Raw genomic sequence first — 15,920 nt, 5'->3', positions numbered from 1 at the left:
CCCCAAGCAGTACAACGTAATGCTGCCACCCACCACTACTAATAGCACATACACCTACTAGCCTACCACTAGTAACACCAAAATAGACAATAGATGTACTAAATTGGACATAAGACACCATAAGTGAATAGAAAATCCCCCGTACCACATGTTTAGAAGCACCTAAATCTTATATTGGGTGTATTTGTCTGGAATGTGGCGCGATGGGTTATTCTGGTCACTCCTTAGTAACTACTGCTTTACAAAGCATAAGAAGAATCATTTCTGTGGTCGGTAGGATTTTGGATTTCGTTCTTTAGACAATCCATAGAACATGAGTTTTCCACTCAATTAAGACTCACCAACACCCAACTGTCACGCGACACCAACCAAGCGACAATCCACGACAACCACTATCAACAACTGCTCCACAAAGTATACTCCACCGACTACAACCGTTATTCGCTTCTCAACCACACAATGCACTTCATGTTCCTTAAAAGAGAAAATGCCTGGAGAGATTCCACATTCTAGTTGGTTGCGTTCCACACGAGCTGTCCACTTTTTTAGTTTGGTGGCGAATTGACCATTGAGAAGAATCGGTGGGATCTTGAGAATATATGTTGCAACAGATCTTCAATGATTTTGATGCAGAATTGGGGTGTAAAGAGACCTCCTCGGCAGCCGTGTGTTGCCGGGGGTCACAGTTTGGTATTGTCCACCAACAGATATATATTATTTTATCACCAAAGAGGAGGGACGTTCCTGAAGACATCTACGGCTTAAGATGGAGAAACGGATGACAAGCAAGAGAGACGGAGGGTGATTTAAGGGGCAGTCATTTTGTAGGACTTGGGAAAGCAAACTATCCTCCCATCCATGATCTGCCTCTATCAGCAAACCAACCAGTTTCACAAATAAGTCAATGATATTTTTTCTGGACTACTTTCCAAAAGAACCACAACCTTGCTTGCCTTGGACTACCGATAATCGCAATAAATGCGGCAACCAAACAACAACAACAGGACCTATCTACAAGGGGCAATTAGGGCCAGAGTGCTACAGGTAGGGCGGTCAACTGGCATGTGCCATTGGTTTCCATGGTGATCGCTCCACCCTTGGAACATCCGCAACAGATCTGCTCTTTTTCTATAGTGCAATAACCAATATCCCGTTTATGGCAGATTTTCAGATAATCTACTGGCAATTCCCATTCATATCCATATTAAACACTGGTGTCATGTTATTCCATTTATTTTTGGGGGGTTTTAACACAAAATCTCCATGGTCAGCAATCCCCAGTAAGGGTTTTCCCACTATAACCAGTAACACCCTCTACTGGTGCTGCATTCACAGCCCACCAGTGCCAGAACACAATAGAGGGTCCAGTCCATTTAAATGGGGTCATCAGCCCTACTGGCTTCTCTGTTAACTTCCCAGCAGCTCATCTGAAATTAAATAACTACCCACCACAATTAAACCTACTGCCACCCTACCTGCCATACGTCCTCAAGGACACCAAGGCTACTAGAAGTGACCCGACTTACATCATTTTTACCACTAATGCCCTCTATTCCAAACTTACCTTGCATGGCTTTCATTAATAAAACAGGGAATGATGCCCTATTGGCCTTATCTGTATTCTGCACAACATTTAATAATAACGAATAACTGCCCTCCATCTGCTCTCACGTAGTTCGCATGATGCTGCGACCCAGGGGTCGCTCCCCTCTATTGGTTTGCATCCTACCAACTTCACCCCCTTCTCTGCTCCCGAGTGGTATCTTCCCAGCATGTGATGCTCTGAAGGTCAAGACGGTCCATCTCTTTTTCGAGGGGTGTTTTACCTTGTTTTCTTCAGCCGCTTCTCTGCTGACCTTGGCTTCTCCTTTCTGTCACCAGATGATGTTTCTCTGGGTATCTCGTTATCTCTTTACCGGCCTTTTATATCACAAGGGGAACCGGCTGCATCCCTCCGCGTCACTAAAGGCTGAGCCAATCAGAGATAAGATTCTGCCGTTCGAGGACACTGCAAAAGGGAAGGGTGTAATGCCCACCTCGGCTGCAGGTCACGCCCACTACCATTCACAAACGACGAGAGAGGCGGAAGGGTTGGCTCCTAAACACGCCTATTTAGAAATGCCACGCCCATATATTAAGTAACGCGAGTGACTACCGCCCATACCGCATGGGGGCAGGTATTTAAATGCCTGGTGTGTACCATACAATTGCGAGTATATATAAATACATTATACAGTACAGTATACACATATATATTTACATATACATACATGTACAACAGCACAAATATATATGTACAGTATACACAAATTACACACACATACATATATAGATATATGTACATGTAGTATATACACACAAATATATATACATATAAATACTTGTACAGCATACACACATATTTATTGCACACACGCTGTCCGTACTATTATATAGAGCTAACATATGCTGGAGCGATGTACTGCGACACTACAGTAGTCCAATGCAGAACATACTGAGCGAGTCGGTCTTAAGGTGCGACCAGCTGCGTAGGGACCGAGCCAGACTCCGGGGATGATTCACAACGGACACCCCAAGTGCTCATGCGCTTCCATACAAATGGTTCCACTCAGGATCACACTCCTTTCCCATGAATTGAGCCGCACTCGCCCACAGGTTAAACACTCGGCAGGAAAGCGCTTACATTGAACCCTCTGATAACGCATTGCTGCCAAAACCCCTGCTGGGCATACCGTTGGTCGAGTCTGAGCGCAGGGATATGGCATTATTTCAGACACACGCGGTATAAGGGATGTGTTTTAGCATTAGTTGTGTATGTGTAAATGTGTGTAAGCAAAAAGGTGTATGTATGTTACCATAAATTTGTGTGTGTAAGTATGTGTTAGTGCAAGTGTGTGCAAAAAATGTCTGCCAAGCATGGTACCATATGAGGTCACAATGGTAGAGGATGGAAATGATGATGGAGGAAATAATGGCTGTGGTGAGGGGTGAATTAGAACGTGGGTTGGTATGAGGATGGTCAGGGGAAACTCTACACTTACGCATACATCACACGTACGCACGCAACCACTCTCTACACTTACACATACATACACACGCACCCACTCTAACAACTTTCACATACGTACATAAACACACACAGACTCAAACATACACTTATACATACATTTATAGCCACTCCAACACCATTCACCGATTCCCGAAGACAATCCTTGCGCCTTCTCTCATTCCATTAGCCGAGGGCGAGAGGAGCTGCAATAAAACTGGAAACGAGAACGTCCTCTAAGCTGCTCGCCGCCGCACACGCCTGACGTGATGCAATATAATAAATATTTGGTCGAGCCGCATGTCTTCAAAAGATAACATCACAAGACGTCTTAATCGCATTAAGTGAAGCAGCCGCGAGATCTCATGCGGAAGGAGGGTGTGCGATAATTAAGACACCTGGCTGCAACGGGCACCTGGCTGCCCTGGTGACGGAAAGTCTAATTAACCGATGAACACGTATGACATGTTCGCACACGCACACGCCACCGGCACGTTTATACAGCGTCAAGCCTTACAAACGTTACAGCATTCACCCATCAGCTGGAAAGCCACCAGTCAAGCCGGGGACACCATCATATTCTGTAGCGCTGTACAACAGATGTATGCTACACTCATTCCCGGCAAACATTCAGAGCTCCTAGAAAAAGGGACGTCAGAGGAGGAAAGAGGGACACTTCCAACGTGATGACGAAGGTCCTACTCATGATGCTCCTCTTGATTTTCTACCACCAGTCTAACTCCATGCCCCTGTTTTTTGCCCCATCTAATACCCAACAGTTCCGTAGGGTATTAGAACATTTGTCAACATGATGATGTCACAGCTAACCTGACTTTAAAATAGTCCATTACTGAGGTACATAAAACCAAATGCGCCCCACATCATTAAACCCGTTATGATCTTCTTGTGAGAGCACATAGCCGTGTTTTTATTCTTCCACGAGAGCGAGTCATTGTGTATCACAGCTAATGTCTACGCGTCCTGTGTTGCCACTGCGCACCTGTGTCTATACCTGCATTTCTATCACTCAGGATCCGTGTCCTTCTCTTTCCGTGCGCCCGCCCGTGTAGTTCCGTGACTCTCTTTGTTTCTGGATGTTTATCGCTCTCGTCACAATTCAATAGGAAAAGCCGGAACACATATATATACATATACATATATACATACACATATATATATATATATATATATATATCTAGTGTGCCGGCCTGGTGTTTTACACATGGGAACCTTTTTCTTTACCCGCTCCTTCTTGGAATTCTGCTGGGAGGCTGTTCCACTTAAGTACCACCCCCTGTCGAGAATACTGGCTTGTTTACACGGAGCCCGTAAGTATACCTGCTCAGTTAATTTTACGTTATACTCTGTTGTGTAACAAAACCCACATTCTCTTTCGAGTGGCCGAAGTAAGTGGAAAGCTCTGCAAAAAATGTAGCATTTCGCACATACCTGAAATCTTAAGATGAGTGACTATGCCCGTCTCTCAGGTTTCTTACACAAGCCAAGTATACCGGTTACAAAAGGTGTTTTCACCGAGTAGAGCCGGGAACACCAGATCTGGAGAGCATTTACTTATTTACAAAGAATTCGGCACGTTGACCCGACACTCACATGTCCCGCAGCGCATGTTATATACGTTTGAGACACACAAGATGATTTTTCTTTGAAAATGCGTTATTTTCATGTGGGGTAATTTGATGTTCTACAGGACCCAGCTCTGACACGCTCTTCAAATGAGTGGTTAGAGGAACCTCTGGACAGTGATCAGTGACCTTCTCCACATCTTCAATGTCATGAAAAATATGACAAGGAGCTAACCTTTTCTCTTTAAACTTATAAGTAACCTTGGAAGAGTCAGCACCGCTCATAAGGGTATCATGTATGTAGGTATCACGGCACACGCCTGTCACAGCGGCTCATTGCCCAAACCAAAGCTGCATGATGACAGCCTCTGACCCCTCAGGTTCCTCTTGCTGGGGCGATACCGGCAGGACGACCACGTAAAGCTGGTTGCAAGGATGGAGCAGAAACAAACTTTTGGAACGTTTCCACGCCTTTAACGTTACGACCTCGCGTGTTCCTACATCTCTTCACCACCAGGTAGGCCACGGCCCGAGGTCCTTCAACGTTACTCACTCAAAAAAGCAGAAGCCATCGCTTTGTTTCAGTTGCACCTCAGTACATAATCTGTAAATTTCCCAGAAACGTCCAACGATGAACCTTTTCGTTAACCAGCGAGATGTAATAAGCCTTAAACGCCCTTTTATATGAGTGTTCGGTACAGATACAGTTACTACAACCATGAGAGCCATGAGGCAACCGTCTCCAAAGCACAACCACCTTTTATTAGGGAGGAATCTCGTGACTGTGTCTCCGTTAGTCACCTAACATTGTAGCAATACTTTACACCTTTCTTCGCTCCTGTACACAGAGTGAACAGTAAAAGTGCATTTGCTTCTCTGTGAATCGCATACCATTCGCTTCTTTCAGAGACGGAAGCTTCATACGCATTTTCTTAGAACATATTACGTTTTTGATTGTATAATCTGGCGCCGAATGTGCAGAACTCGCAATGATTGTTGCTTTCAATAATCTCAGTTTGACATCTGGGAACGATCCGCAGCCCGAAGGTCCCCCCCCCGCTGCACGCTTCTATACATTGAATTATATATATCGCAGCACACATGGAACACGCTGCAGGGTCAGGCCGTGAATCTGGGTAGGCAGCTTTCATTTATAGATTCACTGAGTCAGGATAGATTATAGACCGGTACATATCCCACAAAACCAAAAGGAGAAACAGGTCCTCAGATCCTGCCAGGCGGCCATTGAAGCCGTTCTCCCGTATACAGAGCCCTATTCATCATGTAATTACAGAGGGGCTTGCGGCTGGAGGCAGTCTGATGACGGACCTGGTTGGAAATTCACTGCCTTCCAATTAACTGCAGATATTTAAAACACAACGCTGGTCTAATAAGTAGGTTGCGGCGATGACCCGTCCTGTAATTTACAACATAAGAGGCAGGTTAGAGGGATCGTACGATGCTTTTTGGTGCAAAAGAATCAAAATAGTAAAAACTGTGGCACCAAACCGCATCGGTCTACAAGACACGACCGTCAAAGCCTAGAAGACCAGCCTCAGGGATCCACTGAAGAAGAGCTGGATGGAAGCTGTATAACTAATATCATTAATACATTTCATACATAACTATGCCTTATACAGAAAGAGCTCAGCCCTCCTGCACCACACGGAAGTCCAATGACTTATAACGTTCTGCTTCCCAAAATGAAAACACCCAGAAGTGTCCATACTGGGGCAACGTTAACTATGACTTTTCAAGGCCTCAAATTCCATATAAACCTTCAATCACATAGATATATATTATAATATATTATATATACCTATACACACGTTCGCTAAAGGAAAGAGAAATCCATGCATGGTGATTTTTTATATTATATAGAAAATTAAAAATATATAACATTTATATTTTCTTGTAAATCGGTCACCGTTTCCGCTTTTTATATAGATTTCAAAGACATTTTGTGGTTTAATTTCATTTAAAAAGTTTCCTTCGGATCTTATCTGAGGTTCATTGTGGTCCAAATGCAAAAGGATGTGAAATTGAGGAATGGACCTGGCCAACATTCACCATTATGGCACAAACCTGACCAATTTGGTAACGCTAAGAATACCAGCGTGCCATACAAGTGCCCAGCTGCAGGTTAACATGCGCGATCACGGGAAGGGGAATCGCATGGTCGGGACCATTAAATACAGGAAACTGGTTTTTAAATAAAATATAAAAATGTAATTTAATGAACAGGTGCTTCAAGACCGACCTAATGCCTCCACTGCATAGCGGTCAGATCATGTCGCTTAATGCGTTATGAATGTCATTACATATATGGCGCTCTTTGGGGGGGAAAGGTAATAAAGCTTCACGCATTTTATTTTTTTTTACGGTTAACTAGCGCTCATTTTAATCAACTTTCCAGCGATTAATTACACTGAACGCCTCTTCCCACCACACAAAATATTCATTTTCATAATAAATCCTTCTCGGATTTCTATCCTATTGGCCAATCGCTGAAGCGAGGTGAAATCAGATGCCTTGTATATCTCTTTGTATAAACTATAAAAAAAGCTAAGCCAGGAACAGAAAGATTTGAACAGAGCTTATAATAAAATTAATGTTCCTCGCCTCGAGTTCCTGGCGTTCACCAAACTCATAGGCTGTACTACGGGACGATAAAAGCCTCGGGTGAGGAAACGTTTATCCAAGAATGCTTTGCTTTAGGTGAGGGGGTAATATCTGGATGTCTAGGCCAAGTTGACCTAAGAATAAATGACCCAAGAAATCCAGATGTTTACGCACGGGGGAATAAAAAGCATAGGTTCGTACGAAATCATTCTCTCTTGGTATCTTGGTTTGGAGATGCAGATGGCATCTAAAGGTTATGAGGGGTAAGGCAACTTGGAAAGATGAGACTAGATATGGCCTTCAGACTTATGAAGCACCTTTGGATGTAGCAGCCAGAACGATGGAAGGTACCAACCAACCAACCTCTGATGAGCCTCATGAAAAGCACCGAAGGTTAGAATCAAACCGAGCAAAATGTACTTACTGTTCCCTAACACGGGACCTTCTGCGTTGCCATTACTGTGAACTTTGGAGGAGTCAATCCAACGCTCCTTCTCCACTGAAAAGTCTGAAACCTAATCAGCAATAAAGAGTAGCGTAGCAGAAATCCCTGGGACCATTCATCACCGTTTTACAGTACTATTTATTTATTGCCATTGATAATCTGGAAGTTTTGATTAATTATTGAGTAGGTATTCATGCCACAGATCGGCGTCAACTCCCAACATTACAGGACGGCCTAACGAAGACCATGAGAACTGCTTCCGAGTAAAATATAAAGTCCCTCCGGCACATAAACCTTTCACATAAAATGTAGTTTCAGGCGAATCACACCAAAGACATCTAACACTGCGGCTGCTCATTTTTGACAGCTTTATGGGCTTTTTGAAATCCCAGTGGGACCGTACTCTGAGGTCTTTGGACCTGCAGAAGAGCGTAAACGAGCAAGATGTACATTTCAGGTCCCATTGATATTCTAGAAGCATCAACAACAAAATAGACATCTAGACCCATGCCTACAAGAACTTAACCAACGTGCGGAGGTAACAAGCCAGAAAGATAGCCAAGTATTAAAAGAATATATTTTCAGTCATTGATCAGCGAACGCCCCGTATTATACATATCCCACGTTCGTATTCACAGAGGGGAGTACGGGATGAAGTTACAGGCATCTGCTTTAGGAGTATTTAAGCTAACTCTTGAGGAAACATGGACAAGCAAAAGAAGGAACAGAAAAATATAAAGATACAAAGTATATCCTATTAGTTTGCACTACAGGTCCTCTTACCAGAGTCAATAGGGAAACGTAACTGGTGGAACGGGGAGCAGAAGACCACCGAGGCTAGTGCAATGTAATAAATCGCTCCTTAACCCCAAATTAGACAGAAAAGGTGGAACCTCCTCTATACTCCCAGAGCATCCATCAAAAGAAAATGGTGTTATCCAATAGAGGCGACTTCAGACCAACTCACAGCATCACATGCCTCTAAAAGTGCCAAGTTTGCGTGGTTATTTAAAACCAAGTACTTAAAATGAATGTACGCCCAGATAAAATTCAACGAATAATCTATTAAATACCTAGTAACTGAACCAATAATCAGGAAACCCGCTTTATTCAGTCCCTGCAGACTTCTTAATGGCCCATGTGTGCCCCTCATTCATTCGCATCGATCGACCTAGACTGGTAGAAGACATCGGGTTACAGCAGTAACGTATTAATGCCAAGAAGAGTTCCAATCAGCAATATGTGCCACATTTTGGAATATATGTTAAGAAATTTTGCCAGAAACTTACTGTCAAGAGGCCGGGTTAACAATCACAATAAAGCACAATACTCCGTTCACGCCAACATGGGGCGTCTTCTAATTTAAAGTGCAGAGTACTATATATTTATATATATATATATATATATATTTTTTTTTTTTTTAAATACGCAGGTTCTGAATGGTAATTGAGACAGGTGGAAAGAAGGATTTTATTAGAAATTGATTGATTTAACATTTACTAAAATTGGATACACTTTAAAAGGTGCAATCCCATTTTGAATGGAGGGTGTGCGTCTTTTTCCACCAGTACATTAATTAATAATTAACATGTCGGGATTGTTGGTGCTGACCGCTAAAGTTTCAAATGTTCAAACAAAATAAAAATAAAAAATACAAAGAGTAGGTTTTAAACACATGAAAAAACAACAATACTTAAAAAAAAAAAAAAAAGTTTTTTAGGTCTACTGGAAAACAACTTTTTTGTTAGCTCAATGGGGGGAGCTGTGCTTTTAAAGTAAAAAAAAAAAGAAAAAAAAGAAAATGATATATATATATCTATATATATATTTAAAAAAATGCACACCACTTTACAAATCGGGAGAGCAAAGTATTGCCAAAAAGGAGGAGTTTGTGGAAGTTCACTGAAGATCTCAAATAATAACAATAGAAAAAAAAGAAAACCAAAAAACTGAAGGGGAAGAAAAACACCCAAAATAAGTTGAATATGACAAAGGGAAAAGCTACACAAAAAACAGCTTTTTCTTGAAATACTAGATTCTGCCTATACAAAAAAATTCCTCTAAAATAATTTTGGTAGTAAAATAAGTACAGGAGCCATCTTCCATGTCAGGCTTGTCAACAAGTTTTACACTCCTTGGGACTGTAACATGTGGAGGGAGAGGAGCAAAAAAACTAATTTTAATGCTTTAAGGAAAGTTGTCAGTCGTTCGAGATTAGTATGCCGTGGGGAGGGAACAAAAAAATTCAGGTTTCATCTCTGCCTTCCCAGTGTCGTCCTGAAGGGGGGGTCCGATCGGTGTGCCCCACGTTCTTAATTTATTCTTTAACTCGTTTAACTCTTTGTTTATGGACAGGGCCAGCGCACCTGCGGATACAGGAGTAGTGTGTGCTAGTCACATGCCCGCACAGCGGTGCCACCCGCAGGATGAGACCAAATGTCACTTCCTTGGCGTTTAATAGGTTAAAATAATGCTTACGTTGCAACTCCGAGTCTACTACCCCCCACCGGAGCAGTACCTCGCTAAGCTACAGTCATTTACCAAAAGACGCCCCCCTTTTAACCCTTTAATGCACTACGTCAGCAATAAGGGCATCTGGTGGAGTCGCGGCCTAGCCAGAGTATTCGTTGCTCGATCTGATCCTTTATGGGGCCACATTCCCCGTGAAGGCTGGCACTTCTACCTGGAGACTGGCACTTCCATTAATGATGCTGGCTGGCGCTGGCCTTTTCAGCCAAGTGTCGAAGAAAACTGTCGTCATTCTGTCCCCGGTGGTTCAGAGCCTCGCTCTTGAAGAGCGCGGGAGGTGGTGGCAGGTGGGGGACGGGAGGTACTGCCAGGTGGTGCGGGTGGGAGTGCGGATGCAGGTGCAGGTGAGAGAATGGATGTGGAATGGGACGAGGAGGCAGAGAGCTTAGGGCGTTGAGGTTCAGTGGAGGTGTAGGACTGCTTGGTGGGACATGAGTTGGTGGGAGGCTGTTGACACCTTGTGAGGGATTGGAGAGCGTGATCTGCAAGGAAGGAGGGACACCCACGGGGCTGGTGACCCGGAAGCACTTCTCTTTGTGCGCCTTTAACATGTTTGAGAAGCGGAAGCGCATGCCACACACATCGCAAGGATAAGGCTTCTCGCCCGTGTGGGTCCGACGATGACGCTTCATGTTGGGGCGGCTGGTGAAGCTCTTCCCGCATATTTCGCAGATGAAGGGTTTCTCTCCTATAACGACAGATGGAAGAAACCGGTAACGGAAGATATTATTCTCCTGTCAGTCCCTAAATACGGCCAATGTTTTGAGAGTATTTTCTCATAAGAAAAGCGAATATAGTTTTATTGGTCCAAGAGATACTAGAGTCTTAATTAAAGGTTATAGAGGCAATACAGAAAAATATGCAGCTAGATCAGCCTTTGGAACCCCAAAAAGTAACAGAATGAACGTGTTGACTACTTTAAATGCATCAATTTTCCCTGGAATTGTATATATCTGAAACCACAGAACACCTGTTACCATACAGGACAATTTGGCCCCAAAATCTGTTTATTTCCCTAGGCAGGAGACCTCGTTCTTACCAGTGTGTGTTTTCATGTGCTCGTCAAAGTACTGCTTCATGTTGAAGTCCTTGCCGCACCACTGGCACATAAACTGCTTGTGCCCGATGTGAATGCTCATGTGCGAGCGCAGCTGATACTTATACTGAAACCGTTCATCGCAGTTCTGCGGACAGACAAAAAGAAATGAACGTGCTGACCCACAATAAGACCCTACGACACCCAAAGAGGAGCGCGACAACGCGTCTTACCTCGCATCGGAACGGCTTTTCTCCAGAATGCTGCAGGGAGTGAACCTTCAGGGACATGCTCCTCTTAAAGGATTTTCCGCATGTTTCACACGTGAAGGGCATGTCTTTTGTGTGAGCTGCCAGAGAAAACAAAAGTGAGGATGCAAGGTCTCGATATCCACGTGAACGCGTATGAAGAGCAGGATGGAAATTAGAACCAGGATCCTTACTGAATCCCAGTCGCCCCCCCATTTCACCAAACCCCACTCTGACTCCCGTAACGGCATCTAGTGCATAGAATAACCAAATGCATCCATTGATTCTAAGTGAAGCTAACTTTCTTTACTAAGCATCTAATGCATACTTTGCAGGAGAGATAACCTGTTCTTAATATACCGGATGGCATTTAGTAGAATCTAAGCTTTCCCAAGTCACACTTTCTGCCCCTCGGTTCTGAGTCCGCAGGTCATAGCCTTGCGCGGCGAGTAATGCTGTTGCTTTGTGGCTGGCGGCCCAGCATAGGACACCACGCTGCTTACTAAAAGGTCTGAACGACACATCGGCCTCACCGGAAGACTGGGCAAGGTATTCAAAATAAGCTATGATCAGTCATAAGGAAACAGACGCTCTGGTGCACGGCTTGACGATAGAGTTTAGGACATGTTTAGGTCATGCTAGGTAATGCAAACAAAGTTTAGACCACAACCACGTCTGCATCTGCCACAAAGGGGAACCACCCTGTTCTAGATAACACGGGAACACGTGCAGACAAGCACTTACGGGTTACACAAGTTTATCTAGACTTCCCATCGCTGGGCTATGAAACAGGCGGACTGATGGCGCCACCTGCTGGGGACGGAATGGTAAAGCATTCGTATTAAAGGGACAGTTTAATGTCTGCAGAGCTTCGACTGATGGCGCCACCTGCTGGGGACGGAATGGTAAAGCATTCGTATTAAAGGGACAGTTTAACATCGACCGATGGCGTCACGACGGGCAGTCGCCTCTCTGATGGGGCGCGCACACAGCTTTGGTGTCTACAAGACACGGGGGGAGAACAAGAAACAGGCAGAGAACTCACCAACCAGATGCTTGCGGACATGCGCCATCGTGTAGAATTTCTTCTCGCAGATTTCACATGAGAATTTCTTCTCGGCGTAGCCATGAACAATCTTGATGTGCTCGTGAAGGGACCAGAGTTTCTTAAACGTCTTGTTGCACGTAATGCACTGCGGCAGAAAGGACAGAGATCAGACGCGCTAAACGGGACACCCTGCGCAGCTTACGGCCCTTAAAGGGGCATCTACTCATCATATGCACCTTCAATGAATATAAGAGTTGCGGGGTCCTTATAGGGTAGTATTCTTAATATTTCTAAGGGGTTTGGAGGGTAGCGCATTTTGTTTTTAACACTACAATATGGATAGAGATTCATTTAGGGATCACTCAAACATCTTGTGTATGCCAGTGATGTCATAGTGATTACATCACTAAGCTCACTGTACTAGTTTTCCATATTTCTTTGTATTTGCTTTGTTTTCGTGTTTACTTTTTCTTGCCTGTGAGAAGAGAAACGTTGCTGTGTCCAACAGGCAGGGCTCCATAGACTGATCGCAGTTTGTGGGACCAGCCAGCAGGGGAAGCAATCTGAGATCCCAGCAGGGGAAGCAATCTGAGATCCCAGCAGGGGAAGCAATCTGAGATCCCAGCAGGGGAAGCAATCTGAGATCCCAGCAGGGTCTATCTAGACAGATAGATCTTCCTTGGTCTATCCCGTTCTCCACTGACCTTCTGGTGGGCATCGTCAGTGACGTCTACCAGAAGGGAATGCCCAATCACCTGTGTAGTGGCTTCAGTCCTGTGTACAAGTAAAGTCAGGATGTACCAGTAAGTCCTATAGGGCTTCTTGGCACAGTTTTTCAGGACGTACCGGGACATCCATACGATCACAAAGGGATTAATATCCATTCTTTGTTCAGGAGGCTGTGCGAAGAGCTTGTACAAGTTGCAATTATGTGCTGTGGGGGCTATTAAAGTTTGCAGGACCATTACACATTATAAAAGGCCAGCCAATGTTAAAGAATTCCTCCAAGATGCATTGTTAAAGTTATCAATTTTTAAGCATTCTCCCTGGGGATGTTGGGCCGGCTGACAGAATGCCGGTGGAAACGTCCCTCTATTGTTCATATGCAAACTTATGACTTAGAGAATAAACTCCTTTCTCCAAAGGAAAAAAAAAATAAAAAAATGAATTCATCCCAAATTGGAGGAACACCGATTTTAGGCCCAAATCTATCCTTGACTCCTGCACCAATTAAGACACACAATGAGAATGCTTGATTCAGAGCAGAACTGGGTTGTAAACACTATAAAAGCCTGTCTGCAAACAGCTGCATTTATTGTTAACAGCCAAAAAAGGTGCTGAGCAATTTAAAGAGGTTTGCACTGGCTGCTCACAGCCCCAAATCATATATTTTACAGTCTAGTATGCATTTGTGCAAACATCTTACAGAAATGTATGTATGTATGTATGTATGTATATATATATATATATATATATATATATATATATATATATTAGAAAGCCACCGTTTCAGCGAGATGAAAGCATACCCTTTCAGCAAGATGCGCGGCGCCTCACCTGGAGACAGCACTCGGGGGAGTAATGCCGAGTGTCCATTTATAAAAGGACAGCCCCAAGGCAAAGGACTAACTTTGGACCTCTAAGCAAGAATGCTTTATGTTTCCAACATTTAGCATTTCCGCAGAATTACCCTTTATAATCACAATAGTGAGAACCCATTGGGCCATATTCATATTTAAATTGACCTACCGTCTACCCATTAGTCAGGCATTATACAGGGTTAGGGGATGGAAACAAAGCAGATCTATCATTGTATCCACTTCAAATAAAATAACTCAAGTACATCTAAAAAGTATGTATTAGCCCCCACACTCACATTTACTAGACATAATACTATATTATCACTCTAAGCCTGCCCTCCAATGTGTGCACTTAGGATAGGTTCGACATACCTGTATGTTCTTCTCGCAGTCAGTCTGCAGATGAAGGGACAACTCGCTCTCCAGCACAAATTTCTTGCCACACTTGTCGCAGATTTGCATCCTTCGATGAGTGACGTTCATATGCTTCTCCAGATACCAACGCGTGTTGAAGACCCGAGGACACTTATCACAGGTCAGCGTCTCCTTCTCATCACCCTTGCCCTTATCATTGGGAGACTTGGGTTCTTTAGGAGTCTTCTTCTTCCTCTTTGGAGCCTCCGCACTCTTGCCTTGTTCGTTATTCGCGTTGGCAGGTGCGGTTCCATCCCCAGCTAACATCGCTGAAGCTTCGGTTTTCGGCTCCTGGTTTGGATGCTCCATGTTGGCCTGATTATCCATTGTGAGAGACTCATTCTCGTCATCATCGTGGCTGTCTTGTTCATCATCTCCGGAATCTCCTCCTTCCTCATCGCTGCTGCTCTTCATATGAGAAGACTCTTTGGGCACACCTTTATCCCCCTTGGAGACGTTCAAGGTTTGGTTGTTAAGGTTTACTTCTACAATTATCTGTTCCCTCTTGTAATTACCATCATCCTCATCATCTTCATCCTCATCTTCCTCGTCATCATCGTCATCTTCATCCTCAGACTCTCCAGAGTTCTGCCTTTCACCTTTTACTGCCCGAATTTCGTTGCTTGGCTTGCTGTCCCGAAAATACGCTTGCTGATCCGATTCAAGGAGATGCGGTTTCCCTATCTTAGTGTCCATTAGTACGGAGTACGGATCGCCAGACTCTCGTTTGAACGTCTTGTTCGATAAGTCAATCTCTTGGTTTGCACTGTGGTAAAACGTAGGCGGAATATTGACCCGGCACGGGTCTTCAAGTCCCATTCCTGAAACGTCTGGCGGGCGAGTGTCCAACATTTTTTGGCAGGAATTGGCTGCCTGCCCCATCGGGTCAGGCTGGAGGTTTGAGGGCCGCAGCATTTCTGTCCAAATAATAGATGTTTAGTGTGGGGTTTACTAAGAGCTTGCTGGGGAAGGCTTGTGTGATGTACGGAACGGTCCTTCAAGCGCAGGTAACGTTACAGATCAAAGGGTACGTCTATATGTTGACATCTTTACAAATCTTTATCTGTAGAAATAAAGAAACAAAAAGTTCATGCATGTGCAGCCAGTTATTCAATGATACTTGCATGTCCTGCTCACTCACTAATGTAATCATCTGTCCGCGGCCCCGTGTCTCATTTAATTAACAAAACAGAATGCCGCAAACAAGTCTCCAACATCCGTGCAAATTGCAGACTTCTCCATCGTTTAATGTTTTATTTCCCCGCTAATGGTCAGTAAAGCTTAGAGAAAAAAAAAACGAGGACTCGTATCGAGCTACAAACTAGACATTTTACATCAAAACGAGCACCAGGAGAAGAAGGAGCGATGC

At 44.0% G+C, this 15,920-nt stretch overlaps 1 protein-coding gene across 1 annotated transcript; it reads right to left on the bottom strand.

The window, feature by feature from the left end:
- Positions 1-10,398: 10,398 nt before the first annotated feature.
- On the bottom strand, positions 10,399-15,433 carry LOC149280933 (zinc finger protein 652-A). The gene is made up of 5 exons (XM_089499962.1): positions 14,510-15,433; positions 12,555-12,702; positions 11,495-11,610; positions 11,265-11,409; positions 10,399-10,913 (listed from the first exon to the last, which is right to left on the bottom strand). The coding sequence occupies exons 1-5, from the start codon at positions 15,431-15,433 to the stop codon at positions 10,399-10,401; spliced, it is 1,848 nt and encodes a 615-aa protein (XP_089356088.1).
- Positions 15,434-15,920: the final 487 nt, after the last annotated feature.

Source organism: Sceloporus occidentalis, unplaced genomic scaffold, assembly GCF_023333645.1.
Source record: "Sceloporus occidentalis isolate IW3139 unplaced genomic scaffold, rSceOcc1.0.p SCAF_143, whole genome shotgun sequence".
NCBI lineage: Eukaryota > Metazoa > Chordata > Lepidosauria > Squamata > Phrynosomatidae > Sceloporus > Sceloporus occidentalis.
Note: the sequence above shows the minus strand (reverse complement) of the source record. Positions and strands in the feature narration are given on the sequence as shown.